The 14,767-nt window shown below is 41.0% G+C and overlaps 1 protein-coding gene across 2 annotated transcripts in view; it reads right to left on the bottom strand.

Annotated features, from left to right (window-relative positions):
- Positions 1-14,767, bottom strand: part of MAD1L1 (mitotic arrest deficient 1 like 1) — a 581,856-nt gene that overhangs the window by 516,050 nt on the left and 51,039 nt on the right. For both annotated transcript variants that reach the window (XM_032794089.2, XM_032794091.2), the window contains exon 10: positions 7,503-7,589. In XM_032794089.2, coding sequence (XP_032649980.1) covers positions 7,503-7,589 — 87 coding nt within the window. The remainder of the gene's footprint in view (positions 1-7,502; positions 7,590-14,767) is intronic.

Raw genomic sequence — 14,767 nt, 5'->3', positions numbered from 1 at the left:
GGTTGTTTCCCTTTGTTGTGAGACTCAGGGCATCTGAGTCTTGGGGTCCCCCCAGGGAAGGTTTTGGGGAGACCAGAGTGAGTCAGGCACTGGAATTCCTGGCTGGTGGCAGCGCTATCAGATCTAAGCTGGTAATTAAGCTTGGAGGTTTCATGCAGGCACCCACATTCTGGACGCTAAGGTTCAGAATTGGGACTTATGCTTTATGACACCTGCCCCACGCTATAACTTGTGAAGTCGGTCTCTAAGGTTTTGCTGACTTCTGGAACAGTCAAAACAAGATAATTAACTGGTTACAAACTTTGTCATGTTTACTGAAGGTCCGTGCAAGCCTTGTAAAGAGTCTTGAAAAACATGTTGAAGATAACAATAAGAAGTAATGCTCAGAAATGGTGAAAACCCTCAACCTTAGTATATACAGAGGTAGAGTGCAGTTCAGCTTCTGAGTCAGCAGGCCAGCTGTACTATTATCTTCCAGACAGGTGGTAACATATTGATCTTTCTTTCCATGGCATGCTGTGCTAATCATCTTTGACTAATAAACTAGAATTCATAAAGTTGAGTAAGCCTAGCTATTTGTCGTCTCTTGCTATTGAACTGAATCCAACCATAACATTAGGTTTCTGCAGTCAGGGCTCAGTCTGTTGGGCTACTGGCCTGTTTTTCCAGCCCAGCAAGGATTAAACACCATGTATGGAGAGTCCGTTCTCCTGGCATCTGTCCTGGTAAAAGCCATGGCACCAGAGAACTCCTGAACCAGTGGAGAGTCTGGGACTGAGATGCAAAGCAGGCCTGAGGCCACCTGGTATGCTGCCAGCACGGAGACAGTTGGTGCTGGTGCCAATGTCATCAGTACCGGACTCAACAAATGCCCCATGGCCGGAACTGGAGTCAACACTATGGGCTCTTGCTGGTCTCGTCACAGTACCAGGGACTAATTGGACAGGCCTGCTCCATCCCACATGCTGGAGGAAGTACAGTGCCAGTCAGCACTTCTCTCAGAAGATGAGGAGGAGTCTCCCTAAACTCTGGAATGTACCAACTCATTTTATGGGACCTTTTTCTCACTGCATCAGGAGTGGGAACAACCCCTCTTCATCTTCAGGGAAACATCAGAACTGGAGTGTGGAGCGGGTTCGCTTGCCAGATCCGAAGGCGACTGCTGATCAGAAGAGGGCTTCAGTATCATGGCCTGCTCTAAAAGGTGCTGCTTTATCCCTAAGTCTCTTGCCACCTGAGTCTTCTTTCTGAACAACTCACAAATGGAGCACCGCTCTTTAATGTATGCCTTGCCAAGACACAGCAAGCATCTCATGTGAGGGTCACTGTTGGGGACAGCACCTTACCCGATGGACAATGCTTGAACCCTGGTGAGGGCGTCACATAGGGCAGCAAACTAACACTGAACTAAAACTAAGGTACTACTTCTACTACTCCATACAAGGAAAATTGAGACCAAAAGTGTGAGGTGAACACACCACAACAACTCTATCCATGGTTGATGACAAGAAACTGAAGGGGTTGAATGGGTGCCACCCTTACATGGCATGGGGAAGGGGGAAGGCTGCAGGCCATGAGCATTGCCCCTCCAGGTACTGCTAGGCAAAGTTTTCCTGCTCCGCACACCTACATGGAACACACAACTGCTTCTACTCAAAGAAGAACATTTGATCCACTCGTCAGTGTTCACACACCTCTTTCCCATTGAGCTGCTTTAGAACTGTTCCCAGACCACAAAGCACTTCATGAGTCTCTTGCAGCAGAAATATGCAGAAGTAATTTCATCAAAGTCTGACATCAGGAGAGTAGGTGAAACTGCTATTTAAAAGAGCCAAACAATAAGATAGACTTCTTAATGGAAGGCTTCTCTAAACTTACTACCAGCATGTCTACCTGATTGCTTCGGTTCCAGGAAAAGAGAAGACCAAGGTAAACCTGCTGCAAAAAATATTTGGAGTCTGTGGCTTAAGACCTGCCAATGACCAGAGGCCTATTCAAAGAGGATATAGTGAGTCTGCAAATCTTTATGCTCAGAACTTTCAAGTACTGAGCTTTTCTCCAAAGCAACTCACCTCCACAGCACTTACTTGGGCTACCTTCCTTTCTAGTGCTTTCTTTGTATCAAGGTTGCAGCAACACATGCCCTGACACTTGTTCATAAACACACAAGACTGCTAGGCAATATATGAAGAGGAGATTTATAAGCCCTCCTCTGGCTCTCATCATCACCATAACATCTGAGCAACCAACTGAGTTTAAAAAAATATGGTTGGGGACAAGAAGAGTGGAAAAAGTTTAATGGTTGACTGAACTCACTAAGAAGAGTCAGGTAGTATTAAGTCTAAGATCTCTCTCTGCATCTCCTTTATCTCCTGAAGATGACATGCATGGGAGCTCATCACAGCACATGCTTACGGTGGAAGGCAGCCACGACTGACATGTTTCTAGAACATTAATTTTGCACTCAGAAGAAGCGAAGGAAAAGGGAAGGAGCTAATCACAGTAGCTAAATGGGCCTAGTAATTAAACTTGTTTCTTTCATTACCTACACAGTGCTCCTCCTAAATAAGGCCAATTTCTCATAGGCTACATCTCATCAAGCTATCAAAGTGATCCCAACGCAGTCTTCATTATCCTCTGTTCCTCTAAGCCTTTGGATTGTTATCTTTATTCTACAGTTACCCAGGCTCCACAATACCTCCTGCTGCTGCCATCTAAAGTATAATTTACTCTATTTACACAACTCACAGCGACACGCTCCAAAACGGAGGTGAGATTCCATCATGTGCTATTAACGGCGCTTTCTGCTACATTAATCAGCAGTGCTGAAGTAGTTTTTTTGCTGCAGTTAATGTGCCCAGTGGAAGAGTGGCAGCGACCCTCCCTCTCTCCTCCTCACCACCACTATACGAGGACTTTTCCTCTCCTACCTAGCAAATGTTAGCAACCTCGGAGAGACTCCATATAATTCAGACAAGCAAAAAATCAATGCACAGTCAAAAAAAATTGACTTAAATTCACAGATCAGGAAATTCTGGCCTATGGTTCTGTGTGTCTCAAGTGCCCCAATTTACTTAAGTAGTGTCGTATATATATGATTTGCATTCTCTACAGTTCCCTGAAATACTGACATACAACAAGTTACACAAAGCACTGGCTGTGCTTACACTCCCAAAAGCGAGAAAAATCAACGCTAAACCAGAGCTGTAATGTTACAATAATGTAACCTTTTATGGTACAGTGGCCTTTTATTATTTTTTTAATAATGGAAACACTGGCACCACAGAAGCATTATAGAACAGTGGCTCTCAAAAACTTTTTTACTGGTGAACCCCTTTCAAATAGCAAGCCTCTGAGTGCTACTCCCTTATAAATTAAAAACACTGTTTAATATAGTTAACACTATTATAAATGCTGGAGGCAAAGTGGGCTTTGGGGTGGAGCTTGACAGCTCGTGACTCCCTGCCCCATGTAACAACCTCGCGACCCCCTGAGGGGTCCCAACCCCCAGTTTGAGAACCCCTGCTATAGAACTACAGGGATAGAAATTCAAGGGAAGTGCTAAGTGAAATTGATTTGGTCTGTTCATTCCTCAGAGATGCAATATGCTATTGTGTACACATTTTACCCATGTCTTCTCCTTTCCTCTCCACCCTCCTCTTTCTAAATCTCCCAGGGCAAACTGAACAAAAACAGGCTCCACATAGAGCAAAATCTGCTCTCCAGTTCTGCAGGGAAGATGTGATCGCGTGTAGCAAATTATCCCCATTCCATCATTTCCATGCCTGGTTTGTTTTCTGAAGCCCAGTCCTGCTCATACTCAACTACATTAGCAGTCAGATCTTCTCCATTAAAAGGAAAGTGAGAGCTGTTTGTCCGACTTCAGGATGAACAGCCGATTGAAAAATGTCTACAATAATCAGTATACAGAGAAGGTGGGAGGAGATTCCCCCAATCAAAATAAAATACCAGTAAAAATTATACTATGAGCATCAGGAAAATGATACTAGTATTATAAAAGTTCACACAAGCTATTCTATAAAACTCAACCACCATCAATAGCACCTTCACCAAACATATCCAGACGTAATGAATATGCAGATGGGATCCCATGAGTAAAAGTCGCTTGGAAAGTGCTGCCATGCTGCAAGTGGGATGTTGCTGAACAGTTAGTCATTAAAGCCCTTTCTTACATCACTGGTACAAAGGAGAAAAAGTTAGATACACTAATGAGGAATAAGTCCATGAGCAGGTAATTTCATCACTAACCCCACCTTAAACTCAACCTTCTTCTGTCGGCCATCAGATCTCTTACCATAACAATATGGAAATTGGGCTTATAAGTGATTTCCTGCTCCGCTACCCAAAAGATATTAGGATTCTGACTTCTGGTCATGATTTTCCTAAATGTCCAGGCAGCAGAGATCCCAAAATCATTCTCTTAGCAATTATTGAGAAAACTCATCAAAACTCTTTGGAACAGGGACCTGCCTTCCTTGATGTTTTTGCAGTTCATAGGCCCATGCATATTCAGGTAACACATTTGTCAGCAGGCTCAACCCTAAGACCTTCAGCACCAAAAACCCAAGACCCTACCACTAAAGCTAAAAGAAAACTACTTTAGTAGTCAGACAGTAGAAGGCTGTATAATTATGGGAACCAACCACTAGAGGGAGTCATGATCACACACACCAGGCCATTGTATTACATATGCACATTTTGGACACTACAGGAAACAAATAATAAAAGAATAGATAATCAGCTGATTCTGGATGTCGTTCAAGGAAAAAGAAAAATCAGATTTGCTTTCTTAAAAAGCACTTTACTGTCAGAGACTCATGATCTTCTCCAGGGAACTTTCAAATAATCTGTAATGGAAGATTTTAGAACGTACTTGATTGCCTATATTTTAAGACAGAATAAAATATTAGACAGAAGAAAAGAGAACTTGTCAGTTTTAGAAACTGAACTCACAGGATTGTGCCTTAGAAGATTTTAAAAGTTTTAATTTGAGCCAGTTTTTACTGCCTGTTTCATTTGAAGGTGCCTTTGAAAATCAAAAAGTAATTTTGATCATGTTTTTGTTTTTAAGTTAAATTGATCCAATTGTGACCAGCATGAACAGGCACTTCCAAAGAGCTGTTTTCTCAACAAAAAGATTCCTCCTGGCGATTAATAAATTAGACAAAATCATTTTCTCTGGCAGGCTGTGAGCAGCAGTCTCCAAAATCAATAACTGTTAAATATTGCCACCACCACTTTTATTTTTACTTTGGTCATTTCTTTTTGTTTTTTAAAAGATATCAAACTGGCTTTCCCCTTTAAGCCTCTTGACAACAAACTATGAACCAATTTAGGTGGCTGCATCCAGGGGATTTTACCCTGGGCTAATAATTTTAACAACTGGCTAAACAGTTTCAGTAGCACTTAAAGAGTATTTATACTAAGCTTTTATTGCCCTGCTTGCATCCTGCATGTCATTAGTAAGGGAGGGCACAGACATGCCTGTTGCTTGGACATCTCAGCCAACACCTTGGCAACACACAAAGCCACAAACACAAAAAACCTTTTAGCTACATGTTGCGGTATTGCTTCTAACAGGAACAGACATGTGGATTCAAGGAAATGCAATGGCTTGGGAAACAGGAGAGAGAGAGCACATGGGTTGAGGGTGAGAGCACACTCGACAGCAGAATCACATTTCCTTCTTGCAATGAGTAACCATGCTAAAAAATATTGCTACCTGTAACCATCTCAGCCTGCAAAGTAAACAGATACAGCCTGGCAAACAAACTCAGTCCTCTTATGAAACACCTAAAGGTTGTATTGCGTCAAAATACACTTTTTTACTCTTGGCTGCAGCAGTAACGGTATAGTCAGCAGGTCTCCGGAGAGGGTCCAAGAACAAAGAACTCAAGTTACTGCATAGTTTGTAAGCTCTTTGGGAAACAGACTGTATTTTTATTCTGTGTTTGTACAGTGTCGAGATCAATCGGGTCCTGGTGCATGATTGTGGCTCCTTACAAAATAAGTAATAATCTCAACAGAAGAGTTCAATCAACGATAAGATGTCATCACAGGGCCACTACTGAATGAGGTATAGTTAAGTCTGCGTGGGATGCTAGAATCAAGACAACAACTTCTGCAATTCCAAAGTTAAAGCAAATTCTTTCCCTTCATGTCATATCTCTAGGAAGGGTTAAACAAACTGAAAACACATCCTTTACCTTCTCTAAGTGTCAGAAGCAAAATATATAATTCATGCCTTTTGATATAGAGGGCTGGTCTACACTAGGGGAGGGGATCGATCTAAGATACGCAACTCCAGCTACGTGAATAGCGTAGCTGAAGTCAAAGTATCTTAGATTGAGTTACCTACCGTCCTCACGGTGTGGAATCGATGTCCGCGGCTCCCCCGTCGATTCCGCTACAGCCAGGGCATTGGTGGAGTTCTGGAGTTGACAGGAGCGCGTTCGAGGATCGATACATTGCGTCTAGATGAGACGCAATATATCGATCCCCGAGAAATCGATTTCTACCTGCCGATACGGCCGGTAGTGAAGATGTACCCAGATGATCTAGCCGGATACGGAGTCAAACAGAGTTACTTCAAGGAACCAGATCTTTAAGTATTTCCTGCAGAAATCTCAGGATATTGGTCCTCAGGCCAACCTGGCTTGACCAGACTCAGTAATCAAAAAAAACAGAATTGACATGTCCCTCTGAAACCAGTTCTACATATTAGGGTGCAAGAAGCAGTGTTGCACTGGTTATATCTCCCTCGTTCCCACATCAGTGCAAAATCCCACAGTGCCTGTACAGTCCAGTTACGGTGGCAGAGTCTGGATAATTTTATACCAGCTATAATATGACAACAAATTAGCTTGCAAAAAACACTCTCAAACCCAAATTCAGGAAGAGGGCTGAAGGTGCAGTAACCCAGGCTCCTCTGAATGTCTAAGAGTAGCCTACTATCAGAATGCCACTAGCTGAAGCCAGAAATTCAACGTCTTTCCCCATCACCCATCAAGACAAATTTCCAAGTCTTTGAAGTGATCTTTTCTACTAGTCTAATCACAGTCACATGGACCCAAGGATTCTTAATTCTACTCTCCATCCAGGTGACTGGTCGGTTTAGCTTTAATATCCCTTTTAACGGTGAGAATGGTTGGGAAAGCAGCTCACATTCCATTTGCACCCTGAAATCATTTCAGCCTAGGAAGTAAGCATGGATAAAGTGCTCCACACACATTTCTATATCTCCAGTCCCCAAGACCCTTCCAAAATATATGGCGTTCCTTTAAGTCACAGTCACAAATGTAACCTTCAAGATCAGGATAGTAAAGATAATGATGATACAGAAGATTTCTTGGAGGCAGTAGGATAAAATGAAGAGCAGCAAGTACAAAAAGTATCTAGGACTGCAGCCTTTTATTTTCTATTTACTTGTATTGAAAGTAACAAATTCCTGCAACACAACATTCTTTGTTGGCAGCACCTACCTGTTTGTGATGGTAAAGTTCTGCTCTTTCAGCACAAGCTCCCTCTGTTGCAGGGCAACAATCTGCCGTGAGAGATCATCAGGGGTCCTAAACAATTAAAACAATAATGGGAAGAGTTAACGAACATAGACATGCCAGTGCCTGACCAATTAAGTCCCAGACATGACCATAATAAAAGAATGACAGAGAGGCAGACGAGATTGTTCCTATAGGCTAAGGCTGCCACATTCTATTACAACAGCTGGAGTATCACAGGTTTGTGTATTGTCAAGCACACACAGCCAGTTGTAGTCATTAGAACATCAAGTATCTGCTGCACTCTAATTCACCCCCTTCCAATCAAGGGGGCATCAGCCCCATCACTTCACACCAAAACAAGCCTTAGGGTCTAAGAGACCACATTTCCTATCCTAAGATAGCTAAATTTCCCTGCTTGAGAAGAGCGTTTGCCAAAAAGCGCATTTCAATGATCTCTGCCTGTACCAAATGCCACAGAACATTTCCTAAAGACACAGCTCCTTCTGTTTATATGGCCAATTAGCACGTATGCTATAGGAAAATGCATGCTATAAAGAGAGTCTTTTTACAGCACAGTGGAAGTAGGTGGTGTACAGTGATTTTATACCAAAAATAGACTCAAGACCCAGAATTCACTTAACAGTGTTGCCAAACCGACTAAACATTCAAGATAACCAAAGACTGCAGACTCTGCTTGGTTTACTTTTTAAAACTCAAGAAAGTAAATGAATTTCAATTCCTGACTAAAAGAGGCAGAAAATGAATCTTTCAGCCTGCAGGCAGAGAAGGTTCTGATACACTGAGCAGCACTGCCCTCTATTGGATGGAACACGTCAGGCTAGCTCACGTAGCTGAGCTTGAAGAGAAGAGAGACATAGTTTAACACATCAAGTAAGCACTGTTTTTGGAATTAAAGGCTTTGCACCTATTTCCAGTGCTGCATGCAGGAGAGTCACAGGGTAACAGATGTGAGTAAATGGTGGAGAGCGGACTTCACTTGCTCCCATAATCTGAAGGAAAATAGATTTAATAGCAAAGACTGCTTTTCCTCTAGCTTGATGGGTCATTTGCTATTCAGTTCTCTAATCTCCAATCTGCAAAAACCAGGCTTCAGCCTCTGGGACTCTGATCCAATTCACAAGAAATGCTGATTCTCTTTCCCCACTGTCTACCTAAAAAGTCCTGGGCTGGAGTGGGAATAAACAGAAAAGAGATAAAACAGGGGGAATTACAATTGACAAGGGAAATTTGCTTTCATACAAACCAATTATTTTCTCCTTTCCACTACCTCCTCTATCCTTAGTGGTGGTTCCGTAACAGAACTCACTAGACTCAGCAAACAGGAACCCCTGTCATAAGATAAGGATATAATATTTTGAAACCCTGACTCAGGTCTTGTAACTAAGGACAGGAAATAAAGTATCTTACCAGAACTCCTACATATCACACATATTACATGGTGCCAGAAGTAAACTATACCTTTAGCAAAAATGGAGCAAATTAAGCCATCTGAATCTCCCAACTTGGAAAGGAACGAGACAGAGAACCTGGGAGGGATGGGGGATGGCAGCACTTCCAAGATTTAATGCGAACAAGGAGCAGTGTAGAGAAATCAAGAGAGACTGAAATCCTTCACATGCACATATGTGGCAGGTTCAGACACAGTGAAGATCTAAATTCATTCCAGTGGCAGCAAAACAGGGGAAGGGAGGGGAACCAAGAAAGACGAGTCTGTAAACCTACAGATAAGGCCCTGTCTACTCTGGGATTTCAGCCATCAGTGACAAATCTTCAGTGTAAACTCCTACACTGTAGACAGGCAAAAATGCTGTAAGCCACTATTTGTACCCCTGCCTGATACTGGGATAAGTTGCATCCATGCAAATCCCCCTAATAGCAGATTTGCCTGCCTGCAGTAGATGTTTCCACTGGCAAAGTTACACTGGTAGCTGTATATCCAGGATAAATCACCACTGTAATCTAAACTTGTCTATTCAAACATTTTCTGCATTCATACCATGCAAAAATGTCACCTGGGAAAGACACAGTTTCAAGAAATTAGGTGCAAAGTGAGACTCTTGATCATTACGGATCTTTGTATGCAAGCTAAGACATTCAAATTTAAACAATTAAGAAGATGGACTAATTAGAGGGCAAATTATTTGTTGTGTTACATACAAAAAAAAACCAATGTGGAAAATATAGTATGTGATCAAGTAATTACAGATAATCACAATGCATAAACACACGGAAGATGAATCACATTTGTAAAGGCAACCTTTATTCTGGAATTTTCTAATCTTTGAGCACCTGCCTTTATAATCTTAATGTTCTTTTTAATGTTAGGAGAGGCAGGTTGTGTGCATGTGTTCTGTACTATACTATTTTTAAAAAAAGCTAACCTAAAATCAGAAATTTCATCATGTGGAGCCATATTGTATTTGCATTAGCAAAGTTAATTCATTCATAGATTTTTAAGGTAAGAAAAGACCATTAGATCTTATCAGCTAACCTCTTAGATGACATGGGGCAGAGAATTTCATCCAGTTACTCCTGTACCAAGCACAAAAACTTTGTGACCTTTAGATCTTCAGCACAGTTCTTGTCTCATCTCCTCACCAGCTCATCACCCTTCTCTATTTCAGACAGGCTGCATCTTTTTCTGTGCTGCCTTGGCACCAGCACAGGGAGCACTCACAGATTAGGAGAGACCATCTCCTGGCTCTCAGTTCTGGTGCCCAGCACTAGAGCACCCCAACAATGAGGAAGAGTAATTATAGGGAAAATTCTGCTCAGCCCTGTGATGGAGCATGCTCTGTGAGGAAGGTGCACGCTCAAGCTGTTCAACACAGAGCTTTAAGTGGATGAGGCACTCTCAGTGCAGGCAGAATCTTCAGAGAATTTAGCTGCCAAATACTAACAAGTCATTGCAACATATGTGATCTGCAGTTCTCAGAGGCTTACATCTCATCCAAATGTGGGCAGATTTTCACAAGAATGGCAAAAGGTAAATCCCTGATAGCAGGTGACCACTGCTGCCAAATTCTGAGTCTCTGCTCCAAATTACTAAAGCTTCTCAGTGAAACAGTTGTATGAATTTTTTAACATGAACAAAACAAAAAGTTCTCTAAGTTCATTCTGAGAAATGCCTGAAATATTTTTGACGAAACTTAAAAAAAAAAAAAAAAAAAAAATCAAAATCAGCTGTAGGCAGACTCCCAGCATGGAAGATTTCAGTTAAAGTTTGGGAAACTTATAAGCAACTGCAAAACAAGGTCTTTTAATGGAAAGTGATCAGAAAATCAATGATGTTCAGAGATAGCAGCTACTAACAGATTTCCAGTCAGAGGCCAAATCATCCTCCTCTGTCACAGGGTTCAGGTCAACAATCTAACTTCCAACTTAGTTTTATTAACTGGCTGCTTTGAGGTTTGTGATTGTTTTTGGTTGACATGTTTTACTAGCATTTGATTTAAAAGGCTTAGTGTGAAGATTGACAATTAAGTTAACAGATATTACCTTCTGCCATGTAACAGGGGTATTAGCTTTCTAGAAACTTAAACATATGACGGGAGCCAGGTAATAAAACCAGGCTCGTGCAAGTAATCATCTGTGTCACACCTTTATTACGGATTCCAAAAACTATTCACACCAAAATTCCAGCCAGGTCACATAAGGTGCCTTTTAGGTCATTAAAGCCAAACTCCTCGCACTTTTCCCACTTTGCTTTTTAAACATACACACATGCAATGAAACTAAACCAGCCCAGCTTTGGTACCGAACAGGGCAGGTCAGAGCCCACATTTCACTCTACTAGCAATGGACCTTCACTGATGTAAATGGTCCTCTCTCTTCAAAGGTTTATGGAAATAGGGGTGAATGAAAAGATGGCAACTACTTGTCAGCATCCCAGTACACACTGAACGCTCCTGCGTGTGTTTGCCTCAAGCGTTTTTATTAGCCTCACTGAACATACCACCACCCAGTAACTATAACACAGTTCATACCAGTGAGTATTAGAGAACCAGCCAGATCATTTTGTAAGGATCTACCTTGTAAAACTAGCAACCAACCTCATATCCATATTTTCCCAGCATCCAGTGCTACTTCAAAGAAGTTAAAGCATCTAGCGTTTCTCCCCGCTTTATCCTCAGTATTTCCCAGGAACGCGTACAGAACAGGCCATTCCTCACATTGTGTAACATGTACCCAGCGCAAACTCATGGACAAGGATTTTTCACAATATAATGGAGAACTCAGACCTGTGCTTCCACAATACAAGTTTGATTGAATTGCACAATTATATACACAAACTCAGTGACCCGATTTTGGGATGCAAGGTTGTTAGTATTTACTCATCTACTAAATGACTATAAAGAAAGGACAGAAGGGCAAATGAAAAGACTCCAAGCAGCTTCTGTATTTGATTTCCAGTCATTCAACTCCTGTCTGACTCTTGAGCCAAATGCAAGGAACTGAAATCTGGATGCTGCTTTCCCCCCTCAGAGATCAAATCTCCTTCTGCAATAAATCTCAAAGCAAAGTCCTCCTTTTCAGTGTCTGGGAAGCAACAACAAAACAGTCAGGAGCATTTGATACCAATTTAGAAACAAGGTTTTTGCCCTAAGGTACAAATTAGCCAGCAAGGCTTAGAGCTGGAGTAAGGAAGTCAGGAGATAAAATTACACTTAACCAAAGCACTCTGATTTTCTTAGAAGTACAGATTATTTGAAAAGGAGCAATTTAATAATGATAAAAAAAATCCACAACTGCTCAAATGAAGTGAAAAATTAACTTAATGGGATGCCCTTCCAAGTTACTCTGCTTCAGTCAATGAGCTTTCAGGTTTCCACTGGCAAACGGTTTTCTTCATCCACTCAACTGGAATTTTGTAGAAAACTGCCAAGAAGTTTCTCTGTTGTGCTGTCTTAGTAAAGAGACTATTAGCATTTCCATTATAAACTCCAATACTTTGGTATTTAGAACTAGCTGTTCTTAAAAGCATTGAGCTGAGACTCAGTAAACAACCTACATGCTAACATTTTTTGGTTGTAAAAAAAAGTAAAATTGGATAAAATGTTTTTTAATTTAAAATTTATTAGAACATCCACATCTTATTGTAAGTGTTTCAAAGTCATATAGCAAAGGGAAAAGATTTGACTTGAGTTAGATCTCTGAAGCTACTCTTTAGCTATGGATGTGCAAAGCAAAAATAAGACTAAATTATTTAAAAAAAATTTAGGCTACCGTGTTTTGAGGATTGAGGCCTTTTAGATTTTTGGTTCTTAAATAAACTATTGAAGCTACCAAAGATATTTACATTTGTATAATACTGTGCACTCCATTTATAAGAATCACTGATATAAGAATCAACCACATATAGTGATCAAAACCACTGGGACAAAATCACTCTTATACTAACTAAAATACACAGCTTGTAAGAATCAACTGCTTATAAGACTCAGACCATCTGGGATGGATGTGATTCTTATCAAAGCAGTGCACTGTACTAAAATGCTCAAAGTAGTGATTTTTGCTCATGCATAACGGGTTTAAAGTCTCTTCATGCAACATTTCTGCATATTGCTTTAACTCTGCAGGAATACAGACATAAACTCTGGGTTCTGCAACTCACTAATTTGAAATCATGTTGAATTGAAGCAAGGCATGCCCAAACTTTTGGCACAAAACTTTATTTGAATCCATTTTTTTTAAAAAATAAAAAACACATGTCCACAAGGTAATATAAAACAGTGACTATTCAACATACTAGAACACAGTTACTGACAAAAGATAATCACTGAACGCTTGTTAACAAAAGTAAACATTAGAAATGGATTACCAGGCACTACTGCTTCTCTTCATCAAATCCCTAAACCCTGCTAATGATCTCACCCCTTAAAGGCACTTGCAAAATAAAAAAGGTTTGGTTTGTGTGTCTTTCTTTCTTTTCTTTCTTTCAAGGCATCATGAAAGGATTTCCAACACTATACAAAAAAATTTTTTTCTTCTTCTGCTTTTACATTTTGAAATCCAGGTTCTTTCCCGGCTGGAAAACTATGACCATGTCTACACTATAGTGTATATGTGTCTTACACAGACAGAAGGATTTTTTCTGTCAGTGTAGTTGATCTGCTTCTCCAAGCGGCAGCAGCTCTGTTGACAGAAGAAGCCTTCTGTTGACCTAGCTGTGCCATAGTGGGGTATGAGGTCGACCTACCTACGGCACTGAGGGCACGAAATTTATCACACCCCCAAGTATCATAGCTAGTTTGATCTAATTTTTAAGTGTAAACCAACATTCCAAAATTTCTAAGTGTAGACCAGGCCTCTGATGTCTGACAGTAACGTGGCAATCTCACAAGAAGAGTGAACTGAAAGTTGAGGTAGGAAGAGATTTTTAGGGTATGTCTACAGTGCCCATGTTACAGAGTAGCCATGGCAGCGCTGTGACATGGCCAGTGTAGACACAGTTTATCGCCTGGGGGAGAGCTCTCCCAGTGATTTAAAAAAAAAAAAAAGAACACCCCGAACGAGCGGTGATAGTGTTACTGCCAGGATCAGGGCTCCCAGTGATAAAGTGCTGTCTATACTTGCACTTTTCAGCACTAAAACCAGCCTGCTTATATTTTGAATAAGGGAAAATGTCACCTCTTCAAATTTAAGATTTTAAGAACTTACAAAAAACCTAAAAGCTTACACCTCCTACTGGACCTCCAGCACAATCAAAGGCGACAAGTCTTCACATGCTTAATATTTCTGCATTTAAAAAAAAGAAGGGGGAGGGGAGACAGAGCAGTGAATGGATAGTACTAGTCTGAAAGAAAGAGGGGGCCACAGCAATCCCAACTTCTAGAGGTCTCTTCATCTAGAAAACGCTCTCCATATTTGGACAGTAATATTAACTGCTAACTCTCTGCTGGACCAAGTACAAAAGCACCAATGAACCCAAAAATGCATAATTTGGGAACAAGAGTCAGACAAGTGGCTGAGAGAGATTCTACTCAGCATCAGATTTTGGACCAAAACAGTTTTTCCTCACATCCCACAAGTTAAATCAATATGAGCATCCCAACAACTGATCTCCTGTGTTTCAGTCTTGCCTTCAGTATATGCCAGGGTTCAACAGCATCTGCTTAGTCTTTCATTTTGGAAAAAAAGCTAAAGAATAGGGAGCTACACACTATTTGCATTTTACTGAAGCATCCTATTTTTTGGTCATTCTGTTCAAATGTCAAGCACAGAAG

This window comes from Chelonoidis abingdonii, chromosome 9 (genome assembly GCF_003597395.2).
Source record: "Chelonoidis abingdonii isolate Lonesome George chromosome 9, CheloAbing_2.0, whole genome shotgun sequence".
Taxonomy (NCBI): domain Eukaryota; kingdom Metazoa; phylum Chordata; order Testudines; family Testudinidae; genus Chelonoidis; species Chelonoidis abingdonii.
Note: the sequence above shows the minus strand (reverse complement) of the source record. Positions and strands in the feature narration are given on the sequence as shown.